A 20,199-nucleotide genomic window follows, 5' to 3' on the forward strand; every position below is an offset into this window, starting at 1 on the left:
CTAAATTCTCAATTTTTGAAAAGTTACAAGCACATTTTAACCTTATATTACAATTTAGTCTAAATAATTAATATTTAAAAAGTTGGTTTTTAATAAAAATAAAATAAAATTATTTTTCATATCATTTTAAAATATAAAACTAAATCTAAAATTTGAGAATGATGTAGGGACAAAACTATAATTCTACTATAAATCAGTATATTTGTCATCTCATTAAATTTCTTCACTGTCACACTCTTGAGTCTATTCATTTTCTCCTCTGCTAGAATCAATGAGCTCGTTAGCCGAGAAATACATCTGAAATCCCGACGCCATTGCTGATACTCTTTTTAAATTTACTCTCCTTTTTCTGCAGATCCAAAATTTTGGCCCTCTTTTACGAATCCGCCAACAACAAAGCCTTCCTTCTCATGGACGGTTGCAGTGGATTAAACTGCTCTGCGCCGCGCCGGATCGCTGCTCGCCCCTTCTCTGCACTTAAGCGTCGGAAGGTGAAGGGGAGGGTGAATCTTGGCCAGAGGAAGGAAGATGACGATGACGTGGCACCACCTAATCACGTAACCCGTCGTCCTGATTCGTCATCAGGTCAAAATTGTCTTGGTGTCATTTTTGTTTATTTTATTTGGTGGGGGAGAAGGGAGGTTGGGGTTTATTATTATTTGGCTTTTTGAGTTCCAAATTCTAATGTATATTTTTAGGAATAAATTTTATGCAATTACATATAATTTTGATTTTAGTTAGAGTTTTCATAGATCACAAATATTGTTTATTTACTAATAGATGGTTGAAAGGGTATTCGAATAGGATTAGTTTTAGATCATAACATGGAGAAAGACACCTATACTAGAGTGCAAATAGTTGCTTATATGGAGCCTAACTCTATAAGTGGTTCTTTTAGGGACAAAATACTATTTATTAAATCTTAAGATTTATGTCAACTAAATCTTAGCTCACGTAATATCAACTCTGAGTTGATTCGAAATTTTAATACTGAAATTATATTTGTACTTTTTATTATTTGCAAATAGAAGTTTAAGACTTAATCGAGCTCAAGCATGAGTAACTCGATTAAGTCTTGAGCCGAACTCAAGCTTAGAGATTGACGTTGGATCAAATTTTAATAATTTTCGGGGTTTTTTTTTTAATCAGAAAGAAGCGGAAGGGAAGCTAATTACAACGTGGTAATAGGGTGTTTTTTGCTTCGACTGGTTGCTGTGACTGAAAAAGAACTTCAAAAGATGGCAGAACTGAGAATCCAAATAGCGGCTGTTCTTGAAAATGTTAAAGATGAGCTCCGAAACAAAGATTTATTCATAACCGCAAAGGAGATTGAATCAAACAATGGCATTGATGAAGATTTAGAATCGGAGTTTAATGGCGATCTTATATCAAATAAAGAGATATTTGATCAGCCTTTGAAATGTGAAGATGTGCCGAAAGAAGAAAAGTATCTGGAAGGAATGGATAGACTTGAAGCAGAACTTGAAGCCGAGTTAGAACGTTTGCAACTCCATTTGGATGCAAGCAAATTGTCCTCAACCCATCCTCAGGTACGATTAAAACTTGGGAATTTGGCATGTCTTTTGTATTTCATTGTTTTTGGTTAGGGTGATTTAATTAATTTGAATCTAAATTCCAGTTGAATTTGATTTGACCGAATTTGAACCGTAATCGACTTGAAACCAAAGATCATCTGAATTTGAAATGACTTGAATTTAAAATGGTCCAAACTTGAAATGATTCGAATTCATAATTCCAGTTGAACTTGAATTGACTCAATCTGAACGAGTAACCCAAAATGGTCTGAACTTGAAATTGATTTAAACTCAAATAAATTGACCCAACTTGAACAAATATCTCTAAATGACCTAAACCTACCATGACTCAAAAAACTATAATGACTTAAGACTTGAAATATCCAAATAAAACAAACTTGAATGACTTGAATTGAAATTATCTAAAACTTTTAAAACTCTAATTGGCCCAACCCAAAATTATCTAAAACCAAAAATGATGTGAATCTTGAATGATCCAAACCTAAAACGTATAAATTAATTCATACTTGGAATCAGCCCATACCTAACTCAATATGTTTAGTTTATGTAGTAGTACTAACTAATATTGAAACCTTACCAATTCCCTGGAGATTTTAAATGTCATCTTTTTTACAACTATAGCAGAGTACTGGTAATAGTTCAGCCCGAAGCTACAGTATGAGCTATGGAGAAGTAATTGACCCGACAATTTATGGTGAAGAAGAAGAGTGTGCGCAGTTGCATTGTGGTGTTCCTCCACACGAACTGGAGAGAAAGTTGCATGAATTGTTGGAATCGAGGCAGGAAGAGCAGATAAGAGAATTAGAAGCTGCTTTGGCAAGTGCACAGCAAGAACTGGTCGACAAGGAAAGAGAGATTTCATGGTGGAAAGACACTGCACGGCTTATGTCGATTCATGTCCAACAACCTTCACAGTTTGGTTCCTAGCTGAGGTGAGAAAATTTCTTACTGCTTTTTTTCATGTGTATCATATCAGGTGTAGTTGTTTGGTGTTTAAAGATGAATTGTTTGTTATTTTGGCTTTAAAAGCATTTTGGATGGTTGATTAGTTTGCAAGTGAAACAGGGAAATTATTTCACATTTTTAAGGGATATTAGTTTATCAATGAATAGTTATCTACATTAAATTGAAGGCCTTTCATTTGAATTTTAATGTTGTTTTTTTATTTTTTATAGTTCTCGTTAAAACCACCCTTACTATTTCGAGTCTCACCACATGTAATTGTCATGAATGAGTCTTGCCCTAGAGTTGTGTATTGATTTTATTTTATTTGTACTATAATTACACTATATTTGTAGCTGTGAACTCTAAAAGAATGAAAATAAAAATTAAGTTAAATTGAGATAGGAGGACTGAAAGAGTGCACTCTATTATCATTAATAAGCAGCAAATCCTGATATAAAGGTTCAGTAATACAATCAGGTTTGGACATTCATGTACACTCTAAGCACTAGAAACGACCTGAATAAAGAACAAGCAAATTGTATAAGCCTGTAGGTTTGTAATTAAACCTATCAATTTTGATCCCAAATCTAGAAATACAATTCCAACCTCAACTCGTTTTAATTATAAAAATTCTAACCATTTGTATTTAAATTGACTTTTGATTTTAAAATTGACTTTTGATTTTAAAATTGACTTGAAGTACTTCAAATTGACTCGATTTGAGTTTTAAATTGAACCAACTTAAATCTAATAGGACATGAACCCAAATTAACTCAAATTGAAATGTTGAAATGGTATAGAAGTTTTAAAATCCAAATTATTTAATCATTAATCTAATTTAAAATCAAATTGATTTGATCAATTAGTTATTTAAACTGTCAACATAGGTTTTTGAATTGAATTGATGGTTAAATCGATTAGACCATTGATTTTTGATTCGATCATTGTTGTTTTCTTTTAAGAAACTCTAAAAACTAGGGAAATAAAAAATTTTGAAAAAATAAGGAAAATATTTAAATAACAATAATACATTTATTCATTTTTTTTCTTCGGATTTAGGTTGGTGGGTGGGTTTAGGGTTAGCTTGTATTCATTTCTATTTGTTTAGGGTTTTTTTTCATTGGGGCTAGATTTTTCTTAGGGTTAGCTTGTATTCGTTTTCTATTTGTTTAGGGTTTTTTCCTCATTTGGGCTAGATTTTTCTTAGGGTTTAGGTAAAACAATTTGACCCAAAACATAAAAATTGAGTAGGGTGGCACAAACATGGATTTGAGTCTAATTCCTGGTAAAGATGATGTTTTATAACCAATCACATTGAGTAGCAATTAATAATAATATAAGCGTCCCAGTTCCAGCAAGTTGCAACCACATAACTAACCCTCAAGTTATTCCGTTACCCTTTTTTAAGGTCCGCAGAACTAATGGGACAAAACAGGATTAGATAGAACGCCATGTCTGAGCCGACACAACCCTTTAAGTCTGAACACAGAGAAAGGCAACTCTCCCGTGCGCACTACGCACTACCCACCATTTCTTTTGGCTTCTTCTTTTCTTTTATATAAACCCCCTTCCATTCCATTCATAAATTTGAGAGAGAGAGAGATCATTTGTCAACGTCTTATAAATTTGAGAGAGAGAGAGATCATTTGTCAACGTCTTACTTCCCACTTTCGTTTACTCGTTTTTCCTTATATCATAAATGTAATAGGTCTTCCATTGTTTTTAATTTTTACCAACATTGATATGTCTGTGGTAATGATGTTAACAACTCTTTTTCTTCTTGCTAGTTCAGCCTGCAAACACGAAATGGCGAAAGCAGAACACAACAACGTGACGCTGGGGATGGTGAGGGATTCATTGATAAGGCAAGAAGACACCATTGTTTACAGTCTGATAGAGAGAGCAAGGTTCCCTTTGAACCCTCCCACCTACGACCCTTCCTACGCTTCCATCCCTGGCTTCAGTGGATCTTTGCTTGAGTTCTTCGTTAAACAAACAGAGGCCGTACAAGCTAAGGTAAAAAAACTGAACCTCTCTTCTCTTTCATCTTTCTCCCTTATGTCATTCATTCTCAGTTAAAACATGCCACCTCTCTACTTAAAAAAGTTTTTAATTGAAATTGTTGTGATTGCATAGGTCTATTCAAGAGCAAATACAGGAATTTTAATGGGGTTGAAGTTGAAAATTTTGTGTTAAAAAAGAATTAAATTATTGAATTTCCATTTTATCAAGGGACTAGAAAGGTTTAATTTTTTTTTTCATTTAACTAAGGGCAAAAAATATTTAAATTAATTTATTAATTTTACAAAGAGATTTTTTATATTTAGTCAAAAGAGTCGAGACTTACCTGCCCATTTTGACTTGATTCTGTAAGTGCTTAATGATAATTTTGTGACGAAAAACATTAATGGTTAAACTAAATTGTAACTAAAAATCAAGTTTCAATTATTGTGACTTGTCTTTACTTTTTGGTGTTGATGTGATTAAATAATTGCTCATAATATAATCCCCATAACACAAAATGGAAGACAGCATTTTGCATTTACTGCTTTACTTTATACGTTGTCGCTTCAAGGAAACCGCTTTACGTTACAAGAGATTTGATTCTCCAATTTTTAATCATCATCTCTTTGTTTCGTTCTAAAGTTAACTGTATGAATCATTTCCATTATATCTCGGAGTTGCCTTTTGTTTAAGGAAATTTAAGAGCGCCAGAAATGTTGGCCATTTGCTTATGCTAGGGTTTGAATCCCAACTTATAACATAAAGACAATACGGACTTTTTGGGAAGGAGTTGGGCGTCTCCTCAATACCTTCGCTATGTTTTAGAAATGGCTGCATGAACCATCTGAACTATATCTCCGAATAGTTGGCTACATGAATCGTTCTGCCTATATCCCGGGAACTGATTAGTTCTAAGTTTGAATGTGTTGTTGCAGGCTGGTAGATATGATAATCCTGAAGAGCATCCATTCTTCCCAGATAATCTACCACCCTCATTGGTGCCTCATTACAAGTACCCTGAAGTAATTAATTACCTGTGTTTCTCTTCTCGATTTTTCTGAAAAATCACAATCCGGTTCAATTATAATCCGGACTAATAACTTCAAGTCAAACAGGTTTTGCATCCTGCAGCAATGTCTATTAACATAAATAAGCTCATCTGGGACATGTACTTCAACAAACTGCTACCATCGTTTGTCTCTCCGGGCGATGACGAAAACTATGCTTTGACCGCTGCTCGTGATCTCGAGTGTTTACAGGTATTTAACAATCTCTTATGAACGCTGAAGATATGATATTAGAAAAGTGGCTCTAAAAATGCATTGCTGATCCCTTTAGGCTATCTCTAGAAGAATTCACTATGGAAAACTTGTAGCTGAAGTGAAGTTCAGGGACGAACGGAAAGACTATGAACCGGCAATTCGTGCTCAGGTATTTTAGTTTTGTTGTCATAACGGTCAGATTGTTCAGACCTACCGGCTATTAGCTAGTCATTCATTAAGATACTCCTAGGATGCATATAGAGTTAGTAATATAATAGCTTGGGACAATGTTGTGGTGATTTCAGGATAGATTTACTCTGACAAATTTGTTGACGTTTACAAACGTTGAAGAAGCGGTAAAGAAGAGAGTGGCGAAGAAGGCGATGACATTTGGCCAGGAAGTGAAGCTCGGTGATGATGGAGACAAGGGAAAGTACAAGGTTGATCCAGCTATTGTTTCTGGTCTGTATGCAGATTGGGTGATTCCCTTAACAAAGGAAGTCGAAATTGACTACCTCCTCCGTCGCCTCAATTGAAACCATATTAATATCGGTTCTCGATGTTACCCTCCGAATAAAGATCATTCATGTGACAAAACTGCTTTCTAATTAATAAAAGTAGTACTCTTTTGATTATGCTTTAAAAATTTATGGTATAAATCTCCAAATGCTAAGAGTATCAACTAGAATAAGCATGACTGTTACTCAACTCCTCGATGGGAGCAGCATATGGCGAATTCCAATCTGCTTCGAAGATTTCTTGAAGCTGTGAAACAATGGCAGGATTGTATGTCCCAAAGCTAACTCCGGCTGTCGTATAGAAATAATCCCAAACCAGATTGCTGGTACCGATGTGTGCACGAACATCGCTAACTGCGTATTTCCCATGATTGACTCTGGTGTAGCCTGGGTAGACATTTCCAGTACGCTTTCTTTTGTGAATGGCCGGTCCGGTCAAGTTGTAACCTGGCACCTTATGGTACTTTATCTCTACACTCCCCGAACATCTGTTCTGCTTGGAAGAATAGCAGAGGACATTGGTGTAGAGAAGCGACTTCAAGTAGAGCTCAGTTTTTTCAATAAAATTTGCCCAATACGCCACAAGTACCTTCACTTTCGCATGCTTCGAGAATACAACCTACCATGTTTAAACATCATAAGAATAGGGAAAACACAAGCAATAATCCACTAAAATAGTACCTCTGAGATTGCACTAGAAAGAGATGACCAATAAACTGTTTGCTTTGTATGTTGGGATTGGCCAAGCCATTCCCTGGTACTGATCCTTACTGTGCCTCCATCTCTGACGGATTTAATCGTATCGAGCCACCCTTGTTCATCGGGCTGGAACCTGCCGAATGACAGCTGCTGACCACAAGTGGCATCAAAAATCGAATGAAACATAGAAGACTAAACATAAAAGACAGCAACTTACTTCAGGTGGAGCAAAAGACAGATAGCTTGATTGAGGCACTGAACTTATGTAACCATATCCTGGAGCATCAATAATCAATTTCAATATTTTAGGGTCTGCTAATTTCGGATAGCTTGTCACATAAGGAATCTCCACGAAACGAGGAAGTCGAGGCCTGAGATGAATAAACATGTTAAGCCAGCCCAAAGTAACAAAGGCAGAGTAATGCAGAATATGCAGGGTGTTAACGTACGTGCATCTCATGTCAGATTCGATGAAATGTGACCAGCAGGGAACTCTTCTTTGAATCTGCCATTTCGGGTCTAATATTGTTGTTGTGAAAGCTGAAACATTAAGATGTGCAAGTCTCCATAGATTATGAAAGTAGACCCCAACCTTTCTTGCTACTTTAGGACAACCGACAAGATAAATTCCGACTTCCTTCATCTGTAACCATAATCAGAACATATTATTGCAAGGTGAGATGATCAGCGGAGTGAAGATAAGAATCAACCGAAGGCACAATCTGCCACATACTATTGCATGATACCGTGTTACTCAGGGTTTCTTTTTATTTTTGCCATCAACTAGTGTTAGAAATTACAATGTACAAGTGAATAATACGGTTCAACAATCTGAAGTACGAATAGTCATAGACCATGAGCAAGTAGCTAGTTACCCTCGATTGGTTAAGTTAATAAAGGTTCATGATCTTGATGACAAATATGATGAGTCGAAGATGATAAATCAGAACATTATGATCTTTCATATACCTGAGTAAGTGATTTCCAGTCATTGTTTGCAGATCCTATATAGACATCCCGGTTATCCGATATCCAAACTTTCGCATGGACGACACCTGTGCTGAACCATTTATCAAGTAATAAAGTCACACTCTTGACATTTGCTCTTCTCGAAGCAAGACCGGAGGGCTCTTTGGTGTAGTCAGGATACACTCCAGAGTGCTGTATCAACCTGAAATTCGGATCGATTTATAGTACTTCGCAAATGGACCACATTTGTTTCTATGCAATGCAATGAGAGCTAAAAGCATTACATAAGCTATATTTCCCTATATAACAGTTAGAAATTTTCATTAAAAAAAAAGGGAAGACATTTTGTCCATAAAACATCACCTGATATCAACATCTCTATCAGCAGCATTTTCCAGGGCAGTATACACAGAAAAGCCTTGATGCGCGCCGAAGCGATGCATATCTTCGTTCGAATATCCATAATCCCCTGACCGGGAATCCTCTGGATGTGCTTTCAATTGCCAATACTGAGCTATTATATCTAGTTTGCCAGTTGAATTGTAAGCCAACCATTTAAATACATCACCTATAAACCAAGAAAAAAGGTCAAAAAATGGAAATACAGTTTCATTCATTTCCACTTTGGAGCTTGAAGCAGATAAAGACTGTTACCAGTAGAGAGGACACCAGGGACCCGAGGGAGATGAGGCATATCTGTAGGGATTGACTGGACCAACCAAGCTTTGCATCGAGGCAACGACTCAGTGAAATATGGCAGTGATAGATGGACCAAGAGAAACAACACAAAGGATATGATTATGCTGTACTTAAAGTCCATTTTTTCTTTTCCCCTAATCCTTACCTCCTTTGATGTATTTATGTATCAGTTTTTAAACATGTAGCAGCTTGTACCAAAAGCTTATAGTTTTCATGCAAAATTATTGTGCCTTCAAAGAGAAGCATGTCCGTTGTTAATGGAACTTAAGAACCCTTAAGATCATATAATTTATATTCACTATCTAGGCTTATCAAGATAAAAAAGACTAACCAAGAGGTTTAGATATGGTTATGTGAATGTACTACTGCTTTGAACAGCTTTTTATTTCTTCTACATGAAGTATAATGGTGTGTATGTATATAGTCAGTTGAATGGTGTGTATGTATATAGTCAGTTGTTGAGAAATTTCAGGAAGCTTACTATTGTCACTTTCAAAGTGGTAGCTTTCTGAACGTGTGATGAAATGCAGAAGGAAATTTCATGGATAGTTTCTTACCATTTCTTGCATTTTCAGGGAAGCCAAACACTTTCATGAACCAAGCATTTTAGTGGTTTAGTTTTACAATGTAAAATCTTGCTCTACCCACTGAACTTGAATGTAAGAAAAATACATCACAAGGAATCCAATTTCAAAAAGTTCAAAGGAAAAGTAATCCTCCAATTAACTACATGGATGATCATACAATTGAATAGGATGTTAGAACGAAAAGCACCTGACCCTATTTTTGAATACTTCACATATGAGAAGAACCTTCATCATCAACTACAACAAAATCCTACAACTTTTTACACTCAACAGTTTGAATCTTTTCCTTCAACTGTTTATGAATCTCATTAACCTCGATCATTTCTCTCTAGGATATAGAGTGTCTCCTGTTTCTCGAAGATGAACCGGAAGACTTGGTATCCCCTGGAACCATCGAAGTTGGGCTTTGCGAACTTGCAGAGGTCTCGGAACTTCTGTTATCTGCATGCCCTTTTCCGAAACCCCACAACTTGTCAAACATTCTTCTCGATCGAGATGGCAGTAGCTGGATGCCGCTTTTACTGTTTTTGCTACTCTGCTTGGCCAATTCACATTTTTCCTGAAATGCGTCCTCTTTTATCTTAATCCGACTCATTTGTTTCTCAAGGGAGTTGCAATCTTCAGCTGCAGTCTTCTCCGATTCTTCATCAGTGTTGGTCGTGGAATGGGAAGTATCGCGAAGTTTTTGAACTCCAGCCACAGACCTAACCTGCTCAAAGAAGAGAACTTGAACTACGACTCGAAGTGGAAGCCTCTCATTCTGCGCAGCATGCATAGATGCATCCATCGTCAATTTCTTGACATCCATCAAGCTGCACAATTTCTTTCTTTCAACCTTCGTCAGGCTCAGATGCTCCTGCAGACATAATAACTTTGTTATACATTGTCTAACTGCACTCATGAAAAGGTTTCAGGTTATCATTATTCAAAAGTCGCAGGTACTTTTGAAAAACCAACAGTTCGGGTTATGAAGTTATAATGAAAGCTATCAAAGCAGTTAGGATTTATGAAGTAACAGGGTCATAAACACTCGCAGCTGCAGTACAAATAAACCATCATTGAGCATCAGAAAACATTCTAAAAGAATCTAAGCATATGATGAGAAATATGATTCTAGAATTCGAGTAGATGAGCGAAATTTGGCACATAGTTGAAAGCCTACCTTTAGGTATGTGTCAATGGCTTTATAAAGTCCATCATGAACTGGTCTAGCAAACTCAGGTACAGACTGAGACAAGTCAATGAAACTGGCAAGGGAAAGATTTGGGTCGCGTGCAATTTCTTCAAGGTACTCGTCGATCAGTTTACCAACGCTCAACAAGGATCCATGCCCTAGAACTAAATCAGTACATCCCATCTCATTCTTTGCAACATCTAAATCATGACTAAGCATCATATACCGTTTCACAATAGAGAGAACCATCTCAATATCATATAATGTAGTTTGAGGAGGCCGCGCCGGGATTAATAAATCCTTGACGGAAGCTTCATACAACTTTAAACTTATCCTCTTTAATAGATCTTCCTTTGCGGAATTATCCACCCCAACGAGAATGGCAACTTTCAACAGCTTCAATAAGAAACTACATGAACAACCAACGCCTCTATCCGAAGGCAATAAACATACAATTGTTTCCACAAGTAATTTGTTCCTCCAGGAATGTACATCAGAATCCAAGGTATCAACAGAATCAGGCAACCATCTAACAGCGTACGTTTTCAGTGCCTCACAAATGGCGACACCATCCATTCTTCCCTTTGATTTCACAGCAGTCATGACTCGCTTGTAGAGATCAATGTCTAACTCACATATATCTTCAACCCACCAATCTTTTGGAACAGATACGATCTTCTCTCGAAATTTCATACCATCACCAGCCGTTTTGTCAGATACTGACAACTTCCGGTTATACGTGTAGGACCATGTAATTTTTGCAGGATCCAAAGAGATTTTAGATGCTATAGAATCAATGCATCTTCCAACGATCTTCAGGTTTTCAGACCATGGTAGAACAGACTTGGTGGTTTGTAGAACAATAATGGAATCTTTCCAGCTACGGAATATACTAGAATTAAGAAATACTTCGATTTTAAAAATTAGGTTACCTCGATCAACATCCTCAGTCATCTCTAGGTATTCGGCAGCACAACATGCAGCCACAACATTGTATGCATTTAAAGTAACAGTCATCCCATAGCAGAATTTTGCACAGATTTCAAATGCTTTTGGCCCACCAGGAAAATCAACCATATTAATTTCGTCACAGCACTCTTCACTGGCTTTCAGCACTAGTTTTCGCAAGCGACTACTCTTGGACAATAGAGGGAACTGCAAAGCCACATAAGAGTGACATCCATAATTAACAATTATAGTTTATAGTTAAGAGCCATCTGAGGTAACTTTTGCAAAGTTATAGGAGGCAATAATCACAATATCACATTATGCTACCTTGACAAAGTCAACACTTCTACCCATAAAGTGGCACTTATAGCAATGTATCTCTAGAAGAAAAAATTGATTCAATAGTTACTTTAAGTACATTTTAAAACTTCATGCATTTAAATTGGAATCTAGAAGAAGCTATTTGAACATGAACCAAATACCAAAATAAGTAATAAGTTCAGAATCTACAAACACACACACACCTACAGGAGAAGTATAAATACTTAGAATGAATTGAACATACCTTGTGAAGGTAAAATTTAACTTCGCCGACATTAATTGTGACATCTGTTGCCAGATCAGATGTGACATACCTGCATCAAGAGATAGTTTATGATAACCCCATTCTCCTCCAAAATACACACGCAAAAAGGATATTGCATTGATGAGGAATATAATAGCATGATGATGATGATAACCTTATAGAATGAAGAAGAACAAAGCAAGAGCCCGTTTTGACTCATTGGCTCAGGTGAAAGGGTCATGGTTATAGCTCACTTTTCAAATTAACCTCAAGTTAGTCAAATTAACAGCTATGGTCAATGAACTTGAAACTTAAAACTCTGTATGAAACTACATGTTATCTTTCTTAAACCAGCTTTGTGACTTTTAGGTATAAGTATCGCCTTTCTCAAACACGAATAACAGTTGTAATAAACCAGAAACCTGGAAATGGCTTGAAAGCCTCAAAATGCAGTTGTCAAATATTTGTATTTCTCAGACATGTATAACAGTTGCCATTTTTGCACAAAGAGATTAAGTACAACCCCAACAAAATCTCTTCATAAAAGGACTCTGGCCACAACTTACTAGAGCTGCATTTGCCTACATTTCATTTAACGACATTGCCAATGCTGACTAAATGGGAAAGTCCAACTCCACAAAGACTACCATCCAAAAAATTTCAGGTTTTAATCAGCTGTCATCTTAAAATAGAAATTTTCATTGATCAGGTCTTATTAATCTCCTAGTCAAAGAATGTAAGCATATCACATAGTGCAAAGTTCAAGTATCAAATCGATTCGGTTACAAGACTAGATCACTCCTACTTACTCTACCTTAGCAACTAAATGATAAAATTCATTCAGTTATGAGAATTTGCTGAGTGGAAGAGGGTTCTTGGACATGTTATCATGAAGAAAAATCCAAGCTCACTCCTCCTTGAGTGGAACATGCTATTGATTACACGAGTAGAGATTCTTACAACCATAATTAAAGGCCTGCTGCTCCCAATATGCCTTTCCCACATTAGGACCACTAACTCATGAAAAAGAGGACAGGCTGAACTGCTGGACCACCTTCAAGGTACCCCATTGTCTTTTTTTTACTCTTCAATCCCCCCCTCCCAAAACAAAAACAAAGCAATAAAAGAATAATAATTGCAATGAAAACACCCATGTGGTTAATCTGTCACCAAGCTAAAAGAAATCAAAAGGAAAATAATAATAATAAAGAGAGAACAATTACTTGTTGAAGTTGTGACTTTTCCGATGGAATGATTAACCACTAAAAGTTTTCTATTTCTTAAGGTATATTTTAAAAGAACCCCTCAATCAATGCAAAAATCAGTTGACAAAACAAAGATAAACTTTCAAATGCATCAGATAAAATATACATATTTCAGTAGAAAACCAATGAAGGCTAGAGTTAAGCTTACATCTAAGAAACCATAAGAACAAACCTAGAGTAAAACACCAAACATAGTTAAACATGTCTGGAACAGACACCACGATGGAAAACAGAACCAAATCAAATGGAGATAACAGAAAGCTAAAGAACAATTTAAAACGGGAAAAGAAAAGAATGTGAGCGAAACCCATCTTACCGGATGCATTTGCCATCAGCTTGGAAGGCGTCAGGCTTGGAGCCAAGTTTCATAAACTTCATGTTTACTCTTTTTTCTTCAGAAAATATGTTCACAAAAGAGAAAAAGAATAGGATAAAATCCCTTTAAAAAAACACGACAAGCTGACCTAAATTCCTTGTGGCTGTGAAGCTATTAGCCATACCATGTACCAACGAGAACGTTCCTTTCTTTCCCTGTCTATATCCATCAGCTGAATAAAACCAAACCAAGTAGCAGAGGCAAAGAAATAGCCTCTCTTTTTTTCCAAAGAAAATTTTGGGACTTAAAAATAAGTAATTTATGTACTTAAAATTCTGAAGATAACAAGCAAAATCAACACCAAGTAGCCAAGGAGAATATCTAATAACCATTGGACTGAGACAACAACAGAAACATCAACATTCCTATCTTCCTTATCTTCTTCCAGGCTGTTCTCATCCCATTTCTCAGCTGCCACATTTTAGGAAGACATTGATGAAGCTTTAATCTTAATTACCAAACAAAGTTCACTAACAAAAACCAATAACCAAAAACCAGAAATACAAGAAGGATCAAAATCCCAAAAAAGACACGCAAAGGGAAGATAGTAAATTTATGGGTTTATAGAGGGAAGAAAAAAGCAAGAAAAGATGGTAGGAGAGAAAAGGCCAAAGGTAAAGAAAGAGTCATATGTGTGTGAATGATGGGGTTGTTAATATTGGATACATCATATCAATAGAATTCTCGCCGCCTTTGCTTTTAGATCAGCTTGATTTGCTGATATCAAAAGATCTTTCTCTAACTCCTCCTCTGCCTAAAGGCGCAGATATCGATGATTCATTCTCTTTCCTTATTGCTCTCCTTTTCTCACTTTTATTACTATACGATGATAAAGACTGATATATGCATAATAATATATACAACACTGCACACACCTATATGTATATATCTGTGTACGTGATGTATGGTGATCATCTTCTCTTTTAGATGCACTTGTTTCCCCCATCTAATCCACTTTAATTATTACTCTCTTCAAAACCCTTTATGTAAACGTGGTTTAATTGCCGCCAACGTCCCTAAATTATCACTCAAATTTTAAATTAACTCTTCAATTTCAAAATATTTTAGTTGAATTCTTTTTGTATAAAGCGTTATATCAATGTAGAGATCAAATGTGAATTCTGATTTTACATATATAATATTTAAAATACGTAAATTAAATTATAATAAAGTGTTATTAGAATTTAGAAAAATTATTTCCTCTTTTAATACATCAAATTTAAGTTTTTCATACAATAAGTATGCAATTTTTTTGGACATAAGTATGTAATATTTATAACTTAATCAATATGTTTTAAACATGTTACGTGTCAATTTTGTGTTGACATTTAATATCCGAGCTCATGGCTACTAGCATGAGCAAAAAAAATTGAGAAATTAAAAATCAATCCAAACCGATTGTATTTCAATAGTTTAGGTTCACAAGTTTAAGAACCACAACTTTTTTTTAGTACAATACTTACAATTATTCATAATCTCTCCCAATCTTTAAATAGAAGGATAAATGTGCTTCCGCAAGCTCAAACCTACAGCCTCCTGTAATGACAACAATGCTAACACCAATCAAGCTAAGACTCAACTACAATTAATTGAACTGAATCGAATTCTATATTTTATTTAATTTATAATTAAATTTACTTTTTTAAGATTTAAAAATAAATCTTTTATATTTAAAATAGTAAAAAACATTATGTTAAAATGTATTTCTTAAAAAATATCGTATAAGAGTCCTTGATTATTTTTCATATGCTTGAAAACTTTTATGAAAAACTTTGAAATTTTATTCTGCTCATTTTATTAAAATAAAGTAAAAAATCCAATGCCCAAAAATAAAATGGAAAAATAGATAATCAAATTGAAATATTATGGAGGTTCAAAAAATTCATAAAAAGAAAATCAACCAAATCTAACTGAACTTTAGATTAACGGAAGGATTCAATTGATACCATATTAATATTTAATTTGAACATTATGAAATTTAAGAACCAATTTAAAATTTGAAGCATAATTGGGGGCGTTTAATAAATTAAACCACAAAATAAATAAATAAAAATGTCAATGGTACAGAGTGGATTTGAAAGACTTTTTATAATGCCGTAAGAGCACGCCACCTTTTTTTTTACGGCGTTGCCCTCTTTTTCCTCTTTTATTTACTTTCTCTTGCCACCCTGTGCTTACTCTTACGCGCTTCCTCTTTCGTGCGTGCTTTGCTTTGCCTTTTTTTTTTTTTGAATTTGACACGTAGCTTGTCTTTTTTACTTTTGTACGTTAGCTTTTTCTTTTTATTATTACTACTATTATTATTATTTTCTTACGCTTCGGTCCGGGATATTCCTGTGAATGAAGGATCAGCTTGGTCGCTTTGTGTCTCGCAATCAAGTTTTAACACGCGTAATTAAGGCCTTACATAGCATACGTGGCATCATGTAAATGGATAATCCAAGATCTTGTTATCTTCTCCTGTCTTACACTAGTTTGGGAAGGAGTAGCTGGCACCAAAGTTAAGTTTAAAGCAGCTGTCATATTAATTGGTATGATTTATTCTGATTTTATATTAATATAAAATAATTTAAATTTCATTTCGGTGACAATTTTGATGTATTTTAATCGTTTTGTTTTGTTTCGATCCATTTCAATTTATATTTGTTATAATAATAAATTTTAAAAAGGCAAATATTAATTTACTAATTTTAAAGAGATTATACGGGAAATTTACCATTTTAGAGGTTAAGGCACTCTACCCTTTGCCTTTAATATTGATGAAATAAGATTTTTAATATTTAATTAAGATATAAATGAAGAATATTTAAAAACTACCAATAAATATGAAATGGTGTATCAATATATATGGATAATAGTACGGACTAATAATACAACAAAACGATATACCCATTGAAATATCTACTACTTTGACTTTATGTGAATTGACGAATTTCAGTTTTAATTTTTTTAATGTTATTTTCAAGTCATTTGTATTTATTAATTGAGGTATCAAAATTAAATTATTTTAAGATTGAATCATTTTCAAATTTAGATGAGACATGTTCAACGGTTACTTTTTAATATTAAGATTGAAGTATGTTTAAATTTATATTCAAATTAACCGAATGGAATTTTCAAATTAGAATAAAAATGGGCAAAACTATCTTTAAATTTATAGAGGGCATTTGATTCGTCCAATCTTAAATTACAATTTTGTAAGAGAATTACAGGAACATAAGATTATGGGCGGGACGTGAAATTACCTTATTTAATTCATTTGACTAAAATGGATGATTCAGGTGTTTGGTTAACGGAATATAATATTACATAAAAGTTAATTTTACTATATTATCCTTGTTATAAAATTTTTGTTTTTACAAATTCACTTCTTTCTATGTTTTTTAGTCTCAATTTTTTATAATATTAAAATAACTTAATAAATTCATTTTTATTACACGTTTATTTTATCATATTAATTATTTTGTACTAGTAGGAGTAGAAAATAACATTTTTTAATCAAAAAAGTTTCATATCCATATTTATATTTATTGTTTGGATAGAAAACATAGTTAATGGTTTATACATATGTGTATATATATATCTACTTTAAATTGCAAAAAAAAACAATTAATAGAAATATAACATAAAATTTGAATAATTGGAAGATAGGTCATCATCCATTTCAAGCATCCCACCCGGAATTTGCATAAATTTTGAATAAAATTCAAGCATTAAATTTGAAAACTTCTTTATTATTGATTTAAAAATTAAGGATAATTTAAGAAAGAATTTGTAATAAGATTACACCTTGTATTACAAGGTAGTCGTAATGTGAGATTACGGGGATGGTCGAAATGTTGAAATCCAAACACCATAATCTTATTCTGAAATGTAACATAACAACCCTAAAATCAAATGTTTTACACTAATTAATTACGAAAGAATAGTTGTTATAGAAATTCAATTATAAAAATGAGTCGCCCAACCTAAAAATTCAATTATAAAAAGATAAAATAGAATGAAAATATATTATTTCAATTAGACTTATTTATTATTTGTTCAAATTCGAATATCTACTCAAAATATTGAAGGTTTTAAACAATAATGCGAGACTCAAAAATTGAGATTGTACAATAAAATTAAACTCATTTAAAAATAGAAAGGTCCAGCCAGGCCAACCCATTTTATAATTTTGTAATAGTGTATATATAATAATACAATAATGTGTAAATATTAAAAATTGTGTTAATTTGTTAGTTTAACAATAAATAGTTTTTTATATAATAGAGTCTACTTCGGTAGCACATTTTTCTCTGTCTGCTTTTATAGTACTTTTTTTTCCATAGCTAAGGATTCTATTTTGTTCGTTTTAATTACGAGATCTAAGGTGTTTCTTTAAGCGAGAAATATGGAGGAAGAATTGGTAAATCTTAACATAATTGATGAGGAAGAAGAGTCATTACATGCCTATGGAAATGCAGATGTGGTTGAGGAAGATTATAGTCTATGCCTAGTAGGGCGAGTTTTAACAGATAATGTGGTCCATTTTTTGGCAATGAGAAAAATATTGATAGATTTTTTGCATTTGTTAGGGGGTGTCCACTACAGATATTGGAGAAAAAAAGGTTTGTTTTGTTTTTATTAAGGGATAGATCTGAAGAGAGTACTTGAAAGTATGCTTAGGTTCTTCAGTAGGCATCTCATTGTATTTCATCGATTAGAAAAGGGAGAAGACCCGTTACAAGTCCCTCTAGTTTTTACCGAGTTTTGGGTTCAAGTTCATAATCTGTCAATGGGGTTTATGTAAGAGGGAATGGCACAACTAGGGGTGAGCATTCGATCGAATAGAATCGAATCGAAAATTTTCGAGTTAATCGAGTTTTCGAATCTCATTTTATCATCCTAACTTTATTTGAAGTTTTCTCGAATCGATTCGAGTGAAATGAAATTCGAATCGAATCGAATCGAATATATTTGTTCGAGTTAAATTTTAAAAAATAATTTTGGGTCCTTATAACCGTTGTCACCCATCGTAATAAAATTTGTCCACCTTAATCAAATTTTTTATTACCTTTCATCACCTCATAATTTATTTATTAATTTTTTATATACTGGTTAGCTTATTTGTTTGCTTAGTTGTATCAATTATCTTCAGATTATTGTCACTATGTATTTTGGAATTAAAAAATATATTAAATATAAAAATATGATTTTTTAATAAAAGTTATTTTAAAAATAAAATGTGAAATTGATACCAATATAAAATTTTAACACGAATATTTTATGGCATAATTAAGAATTCAATTTTAATATAAATATTTAATATGACTAAACAATTCAATAATATAAATAATATAAAATGTGAAATTTAATTTAATAATATAAATAGTATATATAAATAAAATTATTACTATTTACGTTTAGTGATTTTTTTTTGGATAATTTTGATTTTTTATTTGAGAGTAAAGGGTGAGAAGTAAAAGTTTAGGGGGAAAATAAAAAGTTTTGGGGAATAAAAGTTTGAGGGAAAGTAAATAGGGGGAGTAAAATTTTGGAGGGAAAATATTAAAAAAAAATTGGAGGGGGGAGGGTTTGAGGTAGATGGGAGGTGGGATGGGAAGAGAATAAAAGTTTTAGGGGAAAAGTGGGAGGGAGTAAAAATTTTGGGGGAAAATAAAATGTTTTGAAGGTCTTAGGGAGTAAAATTTTGAGAAAAAAGTAAATGAAAGAGTAAAATTTTGGTGGGAAATAGATTTTGGGTAGATTGGGGGGTTGGGAGGGGAGGGGAGTAAAAGTTTTGGGGGGAAAGTGGGAAGGAGTAAAAGTTTTGAGGGAAAAGTAAAAAAGTTTGGGACTTTAGGGTAAAAATGTAAAATATTATAGTTTGATATTCGAATTATTCGAGTTATTCGAATTCGAAAACTCAACTCGATTCGAACTCGAAATTCGAAAAAAATTCGAGTTGATTCGAATAACTCGATTCGTTTAACTCGAAATTTGAATTTTTTTTTCGATTTTTTCGAATTGAATCGAGTTTTGCTCACCCCTAGGCACAACAATTTGGAAATTTCACCAATCAATTCCTAGAATATGATGTTGCTTTAGTAACAAAGGGTATTAAGAGATTTATGCGCATAATAGTAAAGCTAGATGTTTAACTTCCTTTGAAAAGGAATAAATGAATAGCCTTAAATCAAAATAGATCAATTGGTGCCTTGTTTCAATATGAAAAAATCATATTATTTTGTTTTCTGTGTGGAAAGTTGGGTCACGGTGAAGGCTTTTACCCGGTTCGACTAACATTAAGATCATAGGAGGTGGTGTTTGGATGGGACATATCCTTGAAAGCACTATTAAGGAGGGTGCCACCGATGGCAAACAAGTGGCTACATGACAACAGTGAGGATGACAATAAGGTAAGGATGGATTTGGACGAGGGAAGAGATGAGAGGAGTTTTGTGGACATCCAAACTTTTCATTCTTATCTGGTGAGGGGAAGAAAAACATGAGATTATTTAACTTCCTCAACCAAAGTTGATATTCGATTAAACAAGGACTATCGCAACTTATTGAATCTGGGTCGGGCTTAGATGGGCATATGGAACTAGGCTTGGACATAGATGATAGCCCTATTAAGATCATTTATGGCA

The 20,199-nt window shown here is 33.8% G+C and overlaps 3 protein-coding genes across 8 annotated transcripts; 1 reads left to right on the top strand and 2 right to left on the bottom strand.

Moving 5' to 3' along the window:
- Positions 1-217: 217 nt before the first annotated feature.
- LOC107901662 (chorismate mutase 2) lies at positions 218-6,413 on the top strand. Of its 6 annotated transcripts, none has more exons than XM_016827750.2 (6): positions 2,181-2,488; positions 4,289-4,517; positions 5,441-5,527; positions 5,621-5,764; positions 5,844-5,936; positions 6,073-6,413. In XM_016827750.2, the coding sequence occupies exons 2-6, from the start codon at positions 4,308-4,310 to the stop codon at positions 6,301-6,303; spliced, it is 765 nt and encodes a 254-aa protein (XP_016683239.1). In that variant the 5' UTR covers positions 2,181-2,488; positions 4,289-4,307; the 3' UTR covers positions 6,304-6,413. The 6 variants fall into 6 exon arrangements, with proteins under 6 accessions (XP_016683235.1, XP_016683233.1, XP_016683234.1 ...); XM_016827751.2 differs by having other exon boundaries at positions 2,264-2,488; positions 4,294-4,517; XM_016827748.2 differs by lacking the exon at positions 2,181-2,488 and adding an exon at positions 3,912-4,202 and having other exon boundaries at positions 4,294-4,517.
- LOC107901661 (phospholipase D Z) lies at positions 6,357-9,201 on the bottom strand. Its single transcript, XM_016827743.2, has 7 exons — positions 8,608-9,201; positions 8,317-8,521; positions 7,954-8,155; positions 7,434-7,627; positions 7,202-7,355; positions 6,967-7,131; positions 6,357-6,904 (listed from the first exon to the last, which is right to left on the bottom strand). Exons 1-7 carry the CDS (start codon positions 8,771-8,773, stop codon positions 6,446-6,448), a joined length of 1,545 nt encoding a protein of 514 aa, XP_016683232.1. The 5' UTR covers positions 8,774-9,201; the 3' UTR covers positions 6,357-6,445.
- A 149-nt stretch (positions 9,202-9,350) lies between these two features.
- On the bottom strand, positions 9,351-14,503 carry LOC107901660 (BTB/POZ domain-containing protein NPY1). The gene is made up of 4 exons (XM_016827741.2): positions 13,508-14,503; positions 11,927-11,996; positions 10,402-11,568; positions 9,351-10,095 (listed from the first exon to the last, which is right to left on the bottom strand). The coding sequence occupies exons 1-4, from the start codon at positions 13,567-13,569 to the stop codon at positions 9,568-9,570; spliced, it is 1,827 nt and encodes a 608-aa protein (XP_016683230.1). The 5' UTR covers positions 13,570-14,503; the 3' UTR covers positions 9,351-9,567.
- Positions 14,504-20,199: the final 5,696 nt, after the last annotated feature.

The sequence above is a fragment of the Gossypium hirsutum genome, chromosome D06 (genome assembly GCF_007990345.1).
Source record: "Gossypium hirsutum isolate 1008001.06 chromosome D06, Gossypium_hirsutum_v2.1, whole genome shotgun sequence".
Classification (NCBI taxonomy): domain Eukaryota; kingdom Viridiplantae; phylum Streptophyta; class Magnoliopsida; order Malvales; family Malvaceae; genus Gossypium; species Gossypium hirsutum.